The sequence below is a fragment of the Scylla paramamosain genome, chromosome 43, assembly GCF_035594125.1.
Source record: "Scylla paramamosain isolate STU-SP2022 chromosome 43, ASM3559412v1, whole genome shotgun sequence".
NCBI classification, from domain to species: Eukaryota; Metazoa; Arthropoda; class Malacostraca; order Decapoda; family Portunidae; genus Scylla; species Scylla paramamosain.
The window spans coordinates 6994684-7009683 of record NC_087193.1 but is presented as its reverse complement, the minus strand read 5'-3'; the positions used below and the strand labels follow the sequence as shown (position 1 = coordinate 7009683).

Sequence of the window (15000 nt, the reverse complement as noted above, 5' to 3'; positions counted from 1 at the left end):
TGTTCCTTGTCAGCATGTCTGGCAGGAAGGCCTTCGTCGTCTGTGCCATGTGGAAGAATGGGTGGTATTAGTACTAGAATTTTCTGTTTTTGATTGGCATTGGAGGTGCTTTAAAATTTGGTGTTTGGTCTCGTCATTGTCTTGTGTTGGGACGGTTTGTGAACGTTGCTTCTGTGACGTTGTGCTGTGTGTTGTCTTGTTTGTATGGGAGGAAGTTTGTGTGTGTGTGTGTGTGTAAGGTTCAGTCATACTCACCCAGAAATGGCTGAGGGCGTTCACTTCGAAGGTCTTAACGATGCTGGTGTCCGGGGAGTGCAGCAGATTCTTGCCCGTTACCACGCCCGCGTTGTTCACCAGGATGTCCACCTGTGTGGCGGGCAGGGCACAGTGAGCAGTGAGTGTAGGTAGTGGTGGCAGTGACAGTGGTAACAATTATTACCCTGAGGCAGGAGGTCGTGACACACTCACCTTGCCCACCTCCTGTTTGAGCCTGGTGGCGGCGGCGTACACGGTCTGGCGGTCGCACAGGTCCACGACGTAGGCGCGACACTGGCCCCCCGCGGCCTGCACTTGCCGCACGGTCTCCTCGTTGCCTGGCGGGAAGACAGGGCGCGTCATTCACTGCCAGGAACGTCACCCCTCGCCACTACAGCCACACTAGACAGCCCTGGGCCTTACCTGCCTCGGACACGTCCCAGGTGACCACCACAGCGCCCTTCGCTGCCAGCTTGAGGCAGATCTGCCGTCCGATGCCGGAGCCGCCGCCCGTTACCAGGGCCACGCTGCCCCGCACGTCCTTAGCGCGGTAGTGCTTGGGCACCAACAGCATCACCAGGGACTCCAGGGTGTAGTAGGCGGTGAGCACCAGCCACCACAACACCATCACCACCTGGTTGACTAGAGGAGGATGATCCATTACTGTCTCGTCCTCACAATGCTTCACGAGGAGTGAATCTCGGCCCTGGATACTGCACACTAGTACACAGCGCTATACCCGCCACTATTCACACACACCAGGGAGGCCCACGCCCCGCTTCGCTACTCACAGTCCGCCATTGTGCAGCCTGCCTGTCCGCGTCCTGCTGTCCTTTCCAAGCCGCCTCGCCCAAAGTGTGGCTGAATGCTCCCACGCCTCCCTGCCGGCTGAGAATTGTGGTAATCTCTGCGATCACTGATAAGAAGCCATTGAGTCACCCCACGACAGCGGCGGAGAGTGGGGGTTCGGGGCGGCGGGGTCAAGAGCCTTTATTACCTCCCATCATGTGTTGCTGTGTTGCTGGACTCACTCATGCCAGATGCAAAGACTCAAAGCACGCCTCCACACATCCTCGCACTAAGGTACAGGAGGTAAAATTAATACCGTGGTGAATTCTGGCATGCGTTGTTAATGTTGTGTGAAGCGGCTCTTGGTTTTCTGTTGACGATGGACAAGATAACACTTTTCTTCCCAGGGGAGTTAAAGTATTCAATCTCATGGCTCGCTGCCAATTATGGACTCTGACCTGCTGTACCCCGCGCCGTGACACACACACATACATACACATACTGAAGGTTTGACTGATGCAATTATGAGAACCTTATGTGGACACACACACACACACACACACACACACACACACACAACTTGAAAAATAAGTTAATGGGTTACACACACTTGAGATTTGACGGTAGGTATGAAGATTTCTCTCTCTCTAAAAATAAAAGGAGAGAAAGAGAGAAAAGAGAAAATAAAAGGAAAAAAGTGAAAGATAAAGATGGTATCGAAACATTTATTTCAAAATAGCAAGAATTCATCACACACACACCAAGGACATCCCATACAAAACTATATATATATACACACACACACACACACACACACACACACACACACACAATACTAATACCCTTCCAAGTAGTAACAGATCACTTAGAAGGTAAAAATAAAATAAAATATAATAAAATAATAATAATAATAAAATAATAATAATAATAATAATAATAATGATAATAATAATAATAATAATAATAATAATAATAATAATAATAATAATAATACATACATACAATTAAAAAGTAAATCTGATCTTTCTCAGTACTGACAGGATCCACTATTGTAACTAATTATAAGTGTAGACAGTAAAATGCCCTTCTATCCTTAAAGCACACCTGGAAGGGAGATAATTGTGGCCATTCACTGGTTTTAAGTAGTTGTGGTTATGATGGTAGTAGCAGTTGTAGTAAGTAGTAGAAGTAGTAGTGGTGGTGGTGGTGGTGGTGGTGGTAGGAAAAGTATAAAATGGTAATAGCAAAGGTGATATTGGTGGTGGTGGTGGTGGTGGTGGTGGTAATGGTGGTGGTGGTGGTGGTGGTGGTGGTAGTAGTAGTAGTAGTAGTAGTAGTAAAAAGAACATAATAAAGTGATAAAAGTAAGAGTAGCATCTGTAGTAATAGTGAAAGTAGTAACAGAAGCAGCAATAGAAAAGTAGTAATAGTTGCAGTACTTTACAATCACCAGGGCATTCCTCTAATAACTTAACACACACAATCATTTATTTACCTTACCAGTACTAAAAATTTTGACTCTTGTGATACATTTCTTAAACCTGTTTTTCCTCTAACATACAGCAGGCACCAGCACCTTCAGTATTCACAGTGGCAACAGCACTCACTACCAACCGGAGTGCAGCACATGCCTTCAGTACACCTTCCAGCACAGTGACTCGAGAACCAATTTGAAATGTTCCACTGCTTGGTTGTTATAATGCACCAGCAGCAAGAACATTCTATTTAAGGTAGCGTTATATTAATAGGCTTGTTGAATGGCCTTTGTAATCGTAAGACATCTTCAGTACGCCTTGCAACGTGGTGACTCAGTAAGAAACTACTCGAAACACAAGCATCATATCGTCTTTGTAATCGTGAGACACCATTATTACAGCTTGCAATAAGAAGCTATTTGAAACACAACTGTCATCGCACTGTCTTCACAATCATAAGACACCTTCAGTACAGCTTACAACACGGTAGCTCAGTAAAAAGCAATTCGAAACAGTCATCATTGAATTGTCTTTGTAATCGTAAGACACCATCAGTAAAACTCTCAACACAGTAACACAAGAAGCTATTCATAACACAATCATCATTGCATCATCTTGACAAACTTAAGATAAATACAATACAAAGTTGGCAAGCGACCTACAGCATTATCTTTAGTCTATAACATTATCACTGCAATCACTTGGCATTAACATGCACTAGGGGCTCTACCTGTATTGACTAAGAAGCACATAAACTCCTTCACTGCGACAAGGCAAGATTTGTTAAGCAGCAGTGAAAGAGTCAGAGCAAACATGAAAATTATGCTGAATTACTAAATCTTTTGTGGCAATGTGAGAATGTAAAACGTCCTATCTCATCCTTCACTATGACAAGTCAGGATGTGTTAAGTAGCAGTGAAAGAGTCAAGGTAGACCTGGCAATTATTATGCTGGAATACTCTTTTGTAGCAATGTAAGAATGTACAATTACAATGTCTAATCTTATCCTTTTGTTTCTATTGAATTCCTTAGTAAGACAATTCTTTCACTGTGACAAGGCAAGGTGTGAAAGAGTCAGTAGACCTGGTAATTATTATGCTGCATTAAGTCTTCTGTAGCAACACAAGAATGTACAAGTATGATTTATTCTTTGCCTTCATTTAGCTCAAAGAAAATTTTCACTGTGACAAGGCAAGATGTGTTAATAGCAGTGAAAGAACTGAAGCAAATTTATAAGTGTTTTGAAGTGATGTAAGAATATATACATTTTTCTCTTTTTTTTTGTTTCCATTTAATTCCTTACCAAGACAATTGTTTCACTGCGACACAGAGAGATTTGTGAAGTAGGAGGAAAGAACTGAAGTGGACTAGATCATTATTATGTTAAATTTCTAAGTCCTTTGTAGAAATGACAATATATAACTATAATTTCTAATCTCACCCTGTTTCTGTTTAAATCCTCGCTATGATTGCTATTCATAAGGTGTGATTCTTTCATTGCATGTTCCTGTGTTGCTACGAAAGATGCCTATTATGCAGAAACCAATCTATATCTCATAATATCAATGGCTTTCAAGTATATATAATGCAGTGTGATACATGGTAGTAATAAAAATACTATTTACACATATTTAAATGCATGGTACACACTTGTTATAAGAAAGAAAAAGAAAAAATATAATGTGCGAAATATTTAAAGAAGGAAAATGAAGACGTGAAAATACATCACTGAATATAAGGACAGACAGTTTACTTGAAAATGTATGCTAAGACAGAAGAAAAAATATGCACTGAGAAGAAATATACAATAAAACTAAATGCTAAGTATTAAATCAATTAAGAGGAGAAACCAAATAGAGTTTATGAAGAAAGAGTAAACAGAACCAGAATGAAAATATGCACATAGAAGAAACTTGCTGTCACATTTGCTGTGTATATTGTACAGTGCATCACCTGAGGGAGAAAAGACAATACAACACTCAGAAAGCATACAGCAACAGGCAGAAAATATAAAGAAGAAACATAGTAAGTGACTCCACACACACACACACACACACACACACACACACACACACACACACACACACATATATATATATATATATATATATATATATATATATATATATATATATATATATATATATATATATATATATATATATATATATATATATATATATATATATATATATATATATATATATCAAATCACCAAAAACTGAGATAGAGAAAAAACAGTTAGACTGTATAAAAAATAAATAAATAGATAAAGTAAATAAAAAAATAAAATAAATAAAAGAATAAAAATATACTGTCAGACTCCACACATCAAATCAATAAAAAGAGATAAGAAAACACAACAACTCAACTCAAAACAAAACAAACACAGTGACAGAACAAAAGTCTGAGAGAGAAGAAACGCGACATCCAGTACAGAACACACTCCTAAGTCTTACTCACATCCGACTTGCTGATCCAAGAGAGCTGTCCTCTACACTTCCAGTAGTATGAAGGGGTGAGGGACAGGAGTGAGTTAGGCAGGTGTATTGGCTTGCAGGTGTGTTGGTAATGAAGCATCAAGCTCTTGGGGGGAATATAAACACACATCATGCTTGTTTTTTTATGGTTTTTCCCTTATTTGGCATTTTTTTGTGCTTTGTGATGTACCTGTGATTCTATGGTCAATAAATGTATCTATAAATCTATCATACATGCATTAGGATCTCAGAATTGAAAGCTATGTCGTTTAGCCTTTCCGTTGTAATGTCCAACTCTTTCATCTATAAGTTATATGGATTAGGATGACTTTGAACTGATAGCTAATCGAAGGTGGGTGTTATCACAATAAATTACTGTGATAAGTTATCATGATAACAATACTGGGTTATCAGTTATCCGATGATTATTTTTCTTGCATTATCGATTCATCAGTATCGCTGATACTTTTGGGTCCAAACTAATGATAACTGATAATTTTAGTTTTTGGAAAATGAGCATGTTGAAGTTTTAAACTTTCAAAATTAAATGTAGTTATTTTACTTAAAACAGTACTTTTCATTAGTGAAGAGACAGGATAAACATTGAATTTGAAGTTTTTTAATATTTTCTAAGTTTTCTATGATAAAGATTTATAAATTTTTTTATTTAAAATATCAATATTGTTATCACTGGTATTGGAATTTGGGATTTATTGAGTTATCAGTTATTGGACGATAAATTTACTGCCAGTTATGGATTATCAGTTATTGCCAATAAGGTTATTGTTATTAATTTATTGGTTATTGTGATAATTTTTTTTCGCTATTGCGTCCAGCTATGTAGCTAAGTTAGTCTATCGCTCTCACTGCCTGGGCATGTCTGTAAAGTCTAACTCATCTGTACATAACATGTGCATTAGGATGTTTCAAATGAACGAATGTTAAGGTACTTAGTTTATCAAAGTTAGTTCAACCCTTTCACTGGTACATTCTGGACTCTGCTTGTTTCTGTTTTTCCTCCTTCCTATGACTTACACTGCATTAGAATAGCTTTTAATTCAAAGCTAAGGAAATTCTTAATTTACATTCTTAAAGCTCTAGCCATAGTTTTTCACCTCCATCTCAAAAAAAGGAATTTATATCAATGTTCCTTGGGAGTCGTTACATCAGCAAGGAGTGAAGAGGAGGTATTATGTTAGAGAGCCGAGATTACTTAGTTATAGTAAAGCATGGTTCTGGTGACTTAACTTTCAGCCTACACCTATCTCAAAAAAGATTAAAAGCATATCATTGTGCTATGGGAGTGTAGTTGCATTAGTGAGCGAAGAGGAGGTAATACTAGGGTAGACAGGCAAGTTTACATAGCAACATAGTAGAGCATGATAATGGCAACATAGCCTTCAGCCTCAAGAAAGGAGTTTCAAAGTATATCATTGTGCCCTAAGAGAACCTGCATCAGTAAGCAGTGAAGAGATATTATGTCAGACAGCTGAGGTTATACAGTGAAAAAGCATGGTCATAGTAATGGGTTAGGGTTAAGATGGCACCGGGCCTCTGAATGAACCATGTATGGGATTAAACTTGTAATCTTTCGGCTACGAGTACAATGTCTTACCATGGAACCACTGTGATCCCAATAGTGAGGAGTTAGGTTCACTGAGGCAAGGCATGGTGATGTTGGCAGGCTAGAGTTAAGAGGGCACCACTCCTCTGACTGAAGCCCACGGGGAACTGAACTCGCAGTCTTTCAGCTCCGAGTCCAACGTGTCTTAACCATTGGAGTCTCATCAGCAAGGAGTGAGATGGAAAGAAGCTTGGCAATCAAACGCTCCTGTGCTGCTACAGAAGAAGCCTTAAATACTACAGAAGCATTTATCCTTACATAAGACAGCAGTGCTCCTAACAACACACCTTGAGGCACTAAACACTCTTACTATCATTATTAGAGTAGTTAAGCCAAACAGTCTCATTCATTGAGACTTAAAATACCAGTTTGAAATCACTTGTATGCATTTGTATGACTCCATGTGACTTTGCTCAGCATAGTCACACACGGATACATGCAGGAATATGTGAGTGAGGGAATAACGTCTGCGGCACACGAGTACTTTTCCCGAGACACACGCAAGTCACGCACCGGTGTTGATGACAAATATCCACATGGAAACGTGCAAATTGTCAAAATCTTCACCATACACGAAAACACACACTCATGCTCATTCTATACTCACATACACAAAGTAAAAAGTGAGGTTACATTCTTTATGCACACAGACACACTTCAAGCCATACTCTTTTTATCCAGCAATTTATCCTCTAATCCATTAGGTTTCTCTTCTGGCTTGCTTCTGCCTTGGAACTCAGACATGGTGAGGTGGCCACCGCATGCCTTGTACAACTTGTAGGCTCCATCAAAGGGCAGGATGCTGGGGGAGGAAGGAAGGTACTTGATTAGATGCTGATGTGTAGTGGAGATTAAGTATATGTGTGTGTGTGAGTGTGTGTGTGTGTGTGTGTGTGTGTGTGTGTGTGTGTGTGTGTGTGTGTGTGTGTGTGTGTGTGTGTGTGTGTGTGTGTGTGTGTGTGTGTGTGTGTGTGCTGGGTTAAGTACTGATGTGTGGTGAGTGATTGCTCCTCTTGTATATTTAGTTGTAGTGTGAGATTTAATTTAGTTTTAGGTAGAATATATTAAGAACAGAGATGCTACTGTTATGCTAAGGTTGTGTGGTATAGATTGTCACTTCATCCTGTGTGTTTGGGTTTGAAAATCCGTGTTTGGTTGGAGTGTATGATTCAATTTAAGTTTCAGGAAGGATATATTAAGAACAGAGGTGCATAGGGGGGGTGCAAATACTAAGGCTGTGTTGTGTAGACTGAGTTCCTATTGAGTGTCTTGGCTTGATAATCTGTGTTTGGCTGGAATATAGAGTTTTTATCTAGTTCTAGCTTTATGGAGTATATAGTAAGCAAAGAACAGACATGCAAGGCCAGGCTGTGCTAATACACTTATCTTGGTAAAGGTACATTCAAAGATCACATACATAACATCAAGAAATAAAATCATGCTGTTAATACGTTCCAGTATTCCGGCAAAACATTATGATGATGATGATTGCATGGTAGGACAAGAATGAGAAGCACAGCAACACAACATGACATAACACAGACAAAACACATCCACTTTACAGTACCAGAGGGTGAATGATGAGAGGAGCAGAGGAAGAAGATGAAGTTGAACATATCCATTAGGCAATAGCAGTTAGTGTGTAACAAGGAAGGGGAAGGATGTGGGTCAGAAAACAATATGCAAACACTAATATATAATGGATGAAAATGGATAAGCATGACGGGGTCAGGATTAAACAATCAAGGGTAAACACATCACATCCACCAAACATCAGGAACTGGTGGATAACAGTAGAGGATGAGGATCAGAATACAACAAAGGTAACAGATTAATCCGTCACTAAAAAGATAATGAATGATGACGGATAAGGAGTGGTCAGTCAAACAATTCATGGTAAACGCATCACATCCACCAAACACAAGCAAGTGGTGGATGACAGTATAGATGACAAGGATTAAAATACAATAAAGGTACATCACACCCACCAAACAGTACAAATGAATGGGCAGATGGACAGATGGACAGATGACAGGTACAAGGGTCAGGGTACAATTGGGCAGGGTAAAACAGACCACATTTCAACAGTTATTTTTACCTGTCGCTGGAGTCTCGCACTAAAGGTCTCTAATTGTTTTTCCTCCGTCCAACAAAGTCATTCATGGAGCAGGTTATGCCCGACATCTCCCCAAACAACATAAGAAGGCGGTTGGGTAGGAAGCTGCAAAGATAGGTTAGTAGTCCCCGAACCTTAACCCAGAGATGCCATGCCTGCTGTCTCCAATTAATTCAATTAGGTGTCTTGTGTCAGAAGGTGTGCTCAGACTAAAGTACTTGGAATTTATGTTATGTTCCCCTTCAAACATCCCAAAAACAGTGAGATATTGATGTAAAGTGGGATAAATTAATTTGAAGGCAGGACAAACTAATATGAAGGTAGGATAAACTGTATGAAAGACTGGATAAACTGATTTGAAGGCAGGATTATAGTTGAACAAGGATTCTACTCTCTTTACAGGCTCTGGTGGAAGTTACAGGTGTTTTCAAGGAACTTTTCATGATTGTAGTGATAGTTTAACAAAGGGTTCTTCAGTTTTAACAGACTCTAATGGAAGTTACCGGGCTTTTAAAGGGTCTTTTCTTACTGTGTAAAAACTCTTGAGAACTTAATAAATCACCTCTAAGGCCTTTAAAAAAAAACAGTTCCAATAAAAGAAGTGTTTCAGAATATGGGTCTATGATTGATATTCTTCCTCAGGTAAACAATACTTAGTCAAAAACCCTTCTTGGCATGAACTGAGCACACCTAACATGCAACACCTCAGCAACTCTCATAACACCCAAACACCCAAAGATCTTGACATGATCTTAGCACACCTAAAACAAAACACCTCAGGAGTACCCATGTCACCCAAACACCCCTAAAGATCCTGAGGCCTGCATGACAGGAAATAAAGATATAAACATGCATATTGTAACCCACTTCCTTAAGATTCTGAAGCTTGAAGATGAATTAAAGATATACATGCATACTACAACCCACTGAAGGATACCTAACCTGTAAGTGTAAATAACCTGATGCATTAGAACTGTACTGCTCCAAATGTTCAAAAAGGAATATGTAACCCAAGAAGGAAGGTTAGAATATTTTAAGCTATCCCCATATCATGCATACAAATCAGTAAAGTGTGCATGTTTGTATTCTTAAACAATTCACATAAAGATAGTGGTAGTGGTGATAGTGGTGGTGGTGGTGGTGGTGGTGGTGGTGGTGGTGGTAATGTATGAGATAAACTACATGACCTTAGTAAACTGATTTTCAGTTGCTGATGGTGTGGGAGTGAGATGTGAGGAAAATGTGGTGGTGATAATGGTGGTGATGCAAGTATAAAGTAAACTATATGACCTCTGTAAATTATAGTGGTGATAGTGGTGATGGTGTGTGAGATAAACTATGTGACCTTTGTAAGTTAATATTGGTCATTGATGGTGTGGGACTGAGATGTAAGATGATGTGGTGGTGGTGGTGGTGGTGGTGATGGTGATGTAAGCATGAAATGAATGATGTGACTTTTGTAAGCTGATTAAAGAGAGAATTACCAAACGTCCAACAACATAACTAAAAGTAATAAAATGTGTGTGAATGGCATTAGATTATACAAAGAGTTACGAAACCTTTCTCAGCTGAGTGAAATTATCTGTGCAGTAGAAAGTACATAGATTATACAAAGAATTATGACTCGACTAAAATCAATGAAATTATGTGTGTGAATGGAATTAGATTATATAATGAGTTATAAAACCTTTCCCAACTGACAAAACTATAAATGAAAATAATTATACGAAAAATCAGGGCACCTAAATGAATGAAATGCTCTCTGGAAATGGAAGTTGTAAATTAATGGAAGAAAAATGGTAATTATTTTCCTGATTTCATAAGGTGGATAATAGAATTTCTGTAAATGTAAATAGATTAATAGAAAAAAATGACACTTTAATATGAGATGGACAATAAATATGATCTCTGTAATTATAAATAAAAAAAAAAGAAAGATTATAAATTTTTACTACACAGGCTGCTTGAAGTTGACAGAAATAAGAAAAGATTATGATGGAACTGAAGAGAGAGAGAGAGAGAGAGAGAGAGAGAGAGAGAGAGAGAGAGAGAGAGAGAGAGAGAGAGAGAGAGAGAGAGAGAGAGAGAGAGAGAGAGAGGAGAGAGAGAGAGAGAGAGAGAGAGAGCACTAAGTGAAGCTAATGGATAAAGATAATGAGAGGCTGTAGATAAGAAGAGAATATTTCAACAAGTGCCAGGAGATAAGAAAGGAATATGTTACTAAGGCGTTACAGAGTACTTTAGAGGTAAAACAAATGAAGGATAGAAGATAAAAAATAATGAAAAGAAAAGTAGCAACCAACAGAGAAAAAAATGAACAAGAATTCTTAAACAGGAGAAAAAGTTAGTAAAAAAAAAGGATAGAAGAAAAAAGAAAGGTACAGAAGACAAAGAAAATATAAACAAGAATAACAAGGAGAGCAATACAGATTTTAACTAGAATTCATTAATGTGAAAAGAGAAATATTGTGATAAGTAAGCAGGTATGTAGGGAGATAGACAGAAGTGGGTAGATAAGGAGGTAGATAAAAAAGTAAGTACAAACACACAAACACTACAAGAGATGATAAGGGCAAAGAATGTACATCAACTGATGGAAAGACTGGACAAACACAGATACACAGACAGAGCTATAGGAGTGTAGCTCAGGCCATGTACGAGTATACAGCAACAAAAAATACAATGAAAATAAGTGTAATAAGATGCACAAGGGACAAGAAAGAAGGAAAAAAGAAAAAAACAGAATGGAAACTGGGGAAAGGAGAAGGCAAAAACAATAATACAATAGCAATAAATATAACAATATGCAAGAGAAAAAGAGAAAGATGCAAAATAAACAAACAAAGAAGTAAACAGGAAAAAGAAGGCAGAAAAAAAGAAAAAGAAAAAAAAGGAAGTAAAACCTGGGGAGCTATTTTGACATCACAGAAAAGTGTCCATCCCCAAGTAGAGAAATAAAAAGAAAAGAAAGAACACAGAAAACAAAAAAGAAACTGACACACACACACACACACAATTCATCCCTCAGGTTAGCATTTCCTCACTAGTACCTGAAGGAGCATAAGGAACCAACCAGGCCTGCAACTACTCACTACTCCCACCTCCAGGCCTGCCAATACTTACTACTTGAGAAGGATGAGGTAGCGGCAGAAGCGAGGCAGCACCAGGTCGTAGTAATCGAGGAGGATGGCGTCCACTATTTCATCTGACACATACTCTGGGCTCAGGATTGGAATAAGTCTGGTGGAGGGATAGAGAGAGAAAGGGTTAGTTTGGGAGAGTCTAGTAAAGGAAGGATAGAGAGAGAGAGGGTTAGTTTGGGATGAGTCTGGTGGAGGATGGATAAAGATAAGTTAGGGATGATGAGGAACAACTAAAGATGGTGGCAATCACACACTTGGACTTAACTCCCTCAAACATGCTAGTGATGACATAATATTGAACAGATGGCAAAAGTTTTGAGTCTAAATAATAAGCTCATCTAAACGCCCCCGAAACACAACAAAAGAATTACGTACTTGGACTTAACTCCCTCAAACATGCCAGTGTTGATGTAGTAGGGACAGATGGCGGTGGTCTTGACGCCAGTGTAGCCTCCGACCTTAAGTTCCAGCCGCAGACTTTCATCAAAACCCACTGCGGCAAACTTTGAGGCACAGTAGTCGGCAAGCTTGTTGACACCAGCCAGGCCGGCCACGGAGGCGATGGTGACGATGTGTCCCTTGTTGCTTGATATCATATCCCCCAGGAAAGCCTTTGTTGTCTGCCAGGGTGAAGGTAGGGGTGTTAGTATTAGTTAGTAGTGAATGTAATGTATTCCATGCTTGCAAAATAACAAAGTAGCAAGGTGGTGAAGATAGGGGGTGTTAGTATGCCTTTGAGTTAATAATGAAAGTAATGTATTCAATGCTTGCAAAATAAAAAAAATGAAGGTTGATTGATCAATTCGCTTCCTTCTTTCCAGGAAAGCCTTCATCGTCTGGTGGGGGATAAGGGGAGTGTTAGTGTGAGAGTTGATACTGATTGCTATGTATTCACTGCTTGCAAATACAGAACCATTAGGTGGATAAAACTTTCTTCTTACAAGGAAACTGAGGATAGAGAGTATTAATGAGTCTTTCAGCTAATACTGAACATAATGTATTCAGTGCTTGCAAATTACAGAAGTGGAGGATAACAGACTGATTCTCTTCCTTCCTTATTCACTCATTCTTTTCTATGATTCTCTTACACACTCCCTCACCCAATCCTCATCCTTCCTCTCACTCTCTCACTCACCCAGAAGTGACTCAGGATATTGACATCAAAGGTCTTCTGGATAAGTTCATCAGGTGCCTCCATGAAGTTCTTGCCTGTCACAATACCTGCGTTGTTGATGAGGATGTCCACCTGGGGAGCAAAAGGGTAGGTAATGATGAGATACAGAAGGTGTGAAAAGGATGTGAACCTTGGAAGAAGGGAGGGACAGGTGTTACTGAGATGCAGAAGATGTAAAAAGGATATTATTGGGTGTTACTGGAGTATTGGAATAGGGGAAGCTGTAAAGAGATGTATTCTCTCTCTCTCTCTCTCTCTCTCTCTCTCTCTCTCTCTCTCTCTCTCTCTCATCTTTTTCTCTCTCTCTCTCAATGAAAACAAGGAAAAGGTGTGAAAAGGTATAGCCTCTCTCTCTCTCTCTCTCTCTCTCTCTCTCTCTCTCTCTCTCTCTCTCTCTCTCTCTCTCAATTTTTCTGTCTCAATGAAAACAACTGGCTGAGATGGGAAAGATGTATTCTCTCTCTCTCTCTCTCTCTCTCTCTCCTCTCTCTCTCTCTCTCTCTCTCTCTCTCTCTCTCTCTCTGTCTGTCTGTCTGTCTCGCTCACCTTCCCTACTTCCTGCTTGACCTTGGTGGCGGCAGCATACACAGCATGGCGATCCACTGAGGTCAACGGTATAGATGTAACACTGACCTCCTGCTGCTCTTACCTGGGTCCATGGTCCTCCTCATTACCTGCCGGGAGAAGGTGAGATGCAGGTGAGTTTGTTTATGTAAGGTTAAAGTTTGGTATGGGAAGATTTAGTTAGGTAATGTAAGGTATTGTTTGGTAAGATTTAGTTTGGTTTGGTTAGGTTAGGTTAGGTAAGGTAAAATAAGATGGAATTCACTTAAATACGAGTATAGCTAGGTTAGGATTTAGTTAGATTGGTAAAGGAAGGTTAGTTAAGGTGAACTGATAGGCAAGTTAGGTTGGTTACATTAGGTTAGGTAAGACAAAGTAACACAAACCTATAAACAAGCCATCAAGTTACATTAGGGTAGGTAATATAAGCAGACAGGTATATCATTCAGTTACATTACACAGGTTACATAAGATGATAGATACCAACACACAAATCAAGTTATGTACATTAGGTTAAATAAGAAACACATTAAGACAAGACCAGAGATGTAAGACAAGACCAGACAAGACCAAACCAGACATTTACATAAGGATTAGAGGACAGGTACATCTGATGAGACAAGAAAATTCACATTACATTAGATTTGGTAAGATACACACACCAAATAAGACAAGACCAAACAAGAGAAAATAAGACCAAAAAATATAAGACACATAAGGAAAGCTAAGCAAACAAGTACATTAGACAAGAAAGGCAAGAAAATTCACATCACATTAAGTAAAATAAGATAGACAAGACCAGACAAGGCAACACAAGCTATGTATGAAAGGTCAGGTGAGAAGATACAACAAATGAAAGAGGAAGAGGAAAATTTATATTACATTAAATAAGGTAAGGTCAACAGACAAGATGGGGCTAGAGGTACACAAGAAAGGTTAAAGAGATGAACAAAATATACATCACACTAGGTTAGGTAAGGCAACACAGGACAAGGCCAGACAACATAAGGGAAGGAGGTACATCAGATGAGAAACCCAGTCACTTGGTAAATAAGGAGAACAAACACAGGTACGTCAAAGGATAAATTAAGAAGAGTACGAAGAAAAGACCAGATGATGTTGCCAAATACAGGAGCCACTGGTGAATTAGGAAACACAGGTAAACAAGGAAGGCATGAAGCAAACACTGGTGTGATAAATGTAAAGTAGGAAGATGATGTTGGAGAAAAGAATTAAGGAAGGGAAGAAGTTAGTTTTTCTCTCTCTCTCTCTCTCTCTCTCTCTCTCTCTCTCTCTCTCTTGGTAATTTTTTCAACTCTTTCAAATATTCTTAACCATCTTCTTCCTACTCCTTCTCCTGCTCCCTCTCGTTCCTCCTCC

General features: G+C 39.2%; 2 protein-coding genes across 2 annotated transcripts in view; both read right to left on the bottom strand.

The window, feature by feature from the left end:
• The window catches only part of LOC135093776 (estradiol 17-beta-dehydrogenase 11-like), a 3888-nt gene extending 2649 nt beyond the window's left edge, over nucleotides 1-1239 (bottom strand). The window contains exons 1-5 of the mRNA XM_063993386.1: nucleotides 1047-1239; nucleotides 679-897; nucleotides 469-593; nucleotides 256-366; nucleotides 1-40 (exon numbers count right to left, since the gene is read on the bottom strand). The exon at nucleotides 1-40 is cut by the window's left edge and continues 122 nt beyond it. Coding sequence (XP_063849456.1) covers nucleotides 1-40; nucleotides 256-366; nucleotides 469-593; nucleotides 679-897; nucleotides 1047-1056 — 505 coding nt within the window. The 5' untranslated portion in view covers nucleotides 1057-1239. The remainder of the gene's footprint in view (nucleotides 41-255; nucleotides 367-468; nucleotides 594-678; nucleotides 898-1046) is intronic.
• A 1067-nt stretch (nucleotides 1240-2306) lies between these two features.
• Nucleotides 2307-15000, bottom strand: part of LOC135093471 (epidermal retinol dehydrogenase 2-like) — a 23600-nt gene continuing 10906 nt past the window's right edge. The window contains 6 exon segments of the mRNA XM_063992751.1: nucleotides 2307-7425; nucleotides 11863-11979; nucleotides 12258-12502; nucleotides 13018-13128; nucleotides 13603-13656; nucleotides 13658-13705. Coding sequence (XP_063848821.1) covers nucleotides 7281-7425; nucleotides 11863-11979; nucleotides 12258-12502; nucleotides 13018-13128; nucleotides 13603-13656; nucleotides 13658-13705 — 720 coding nt within the window. The 3' untranslated portion in view covers nucleotides 2307-7280.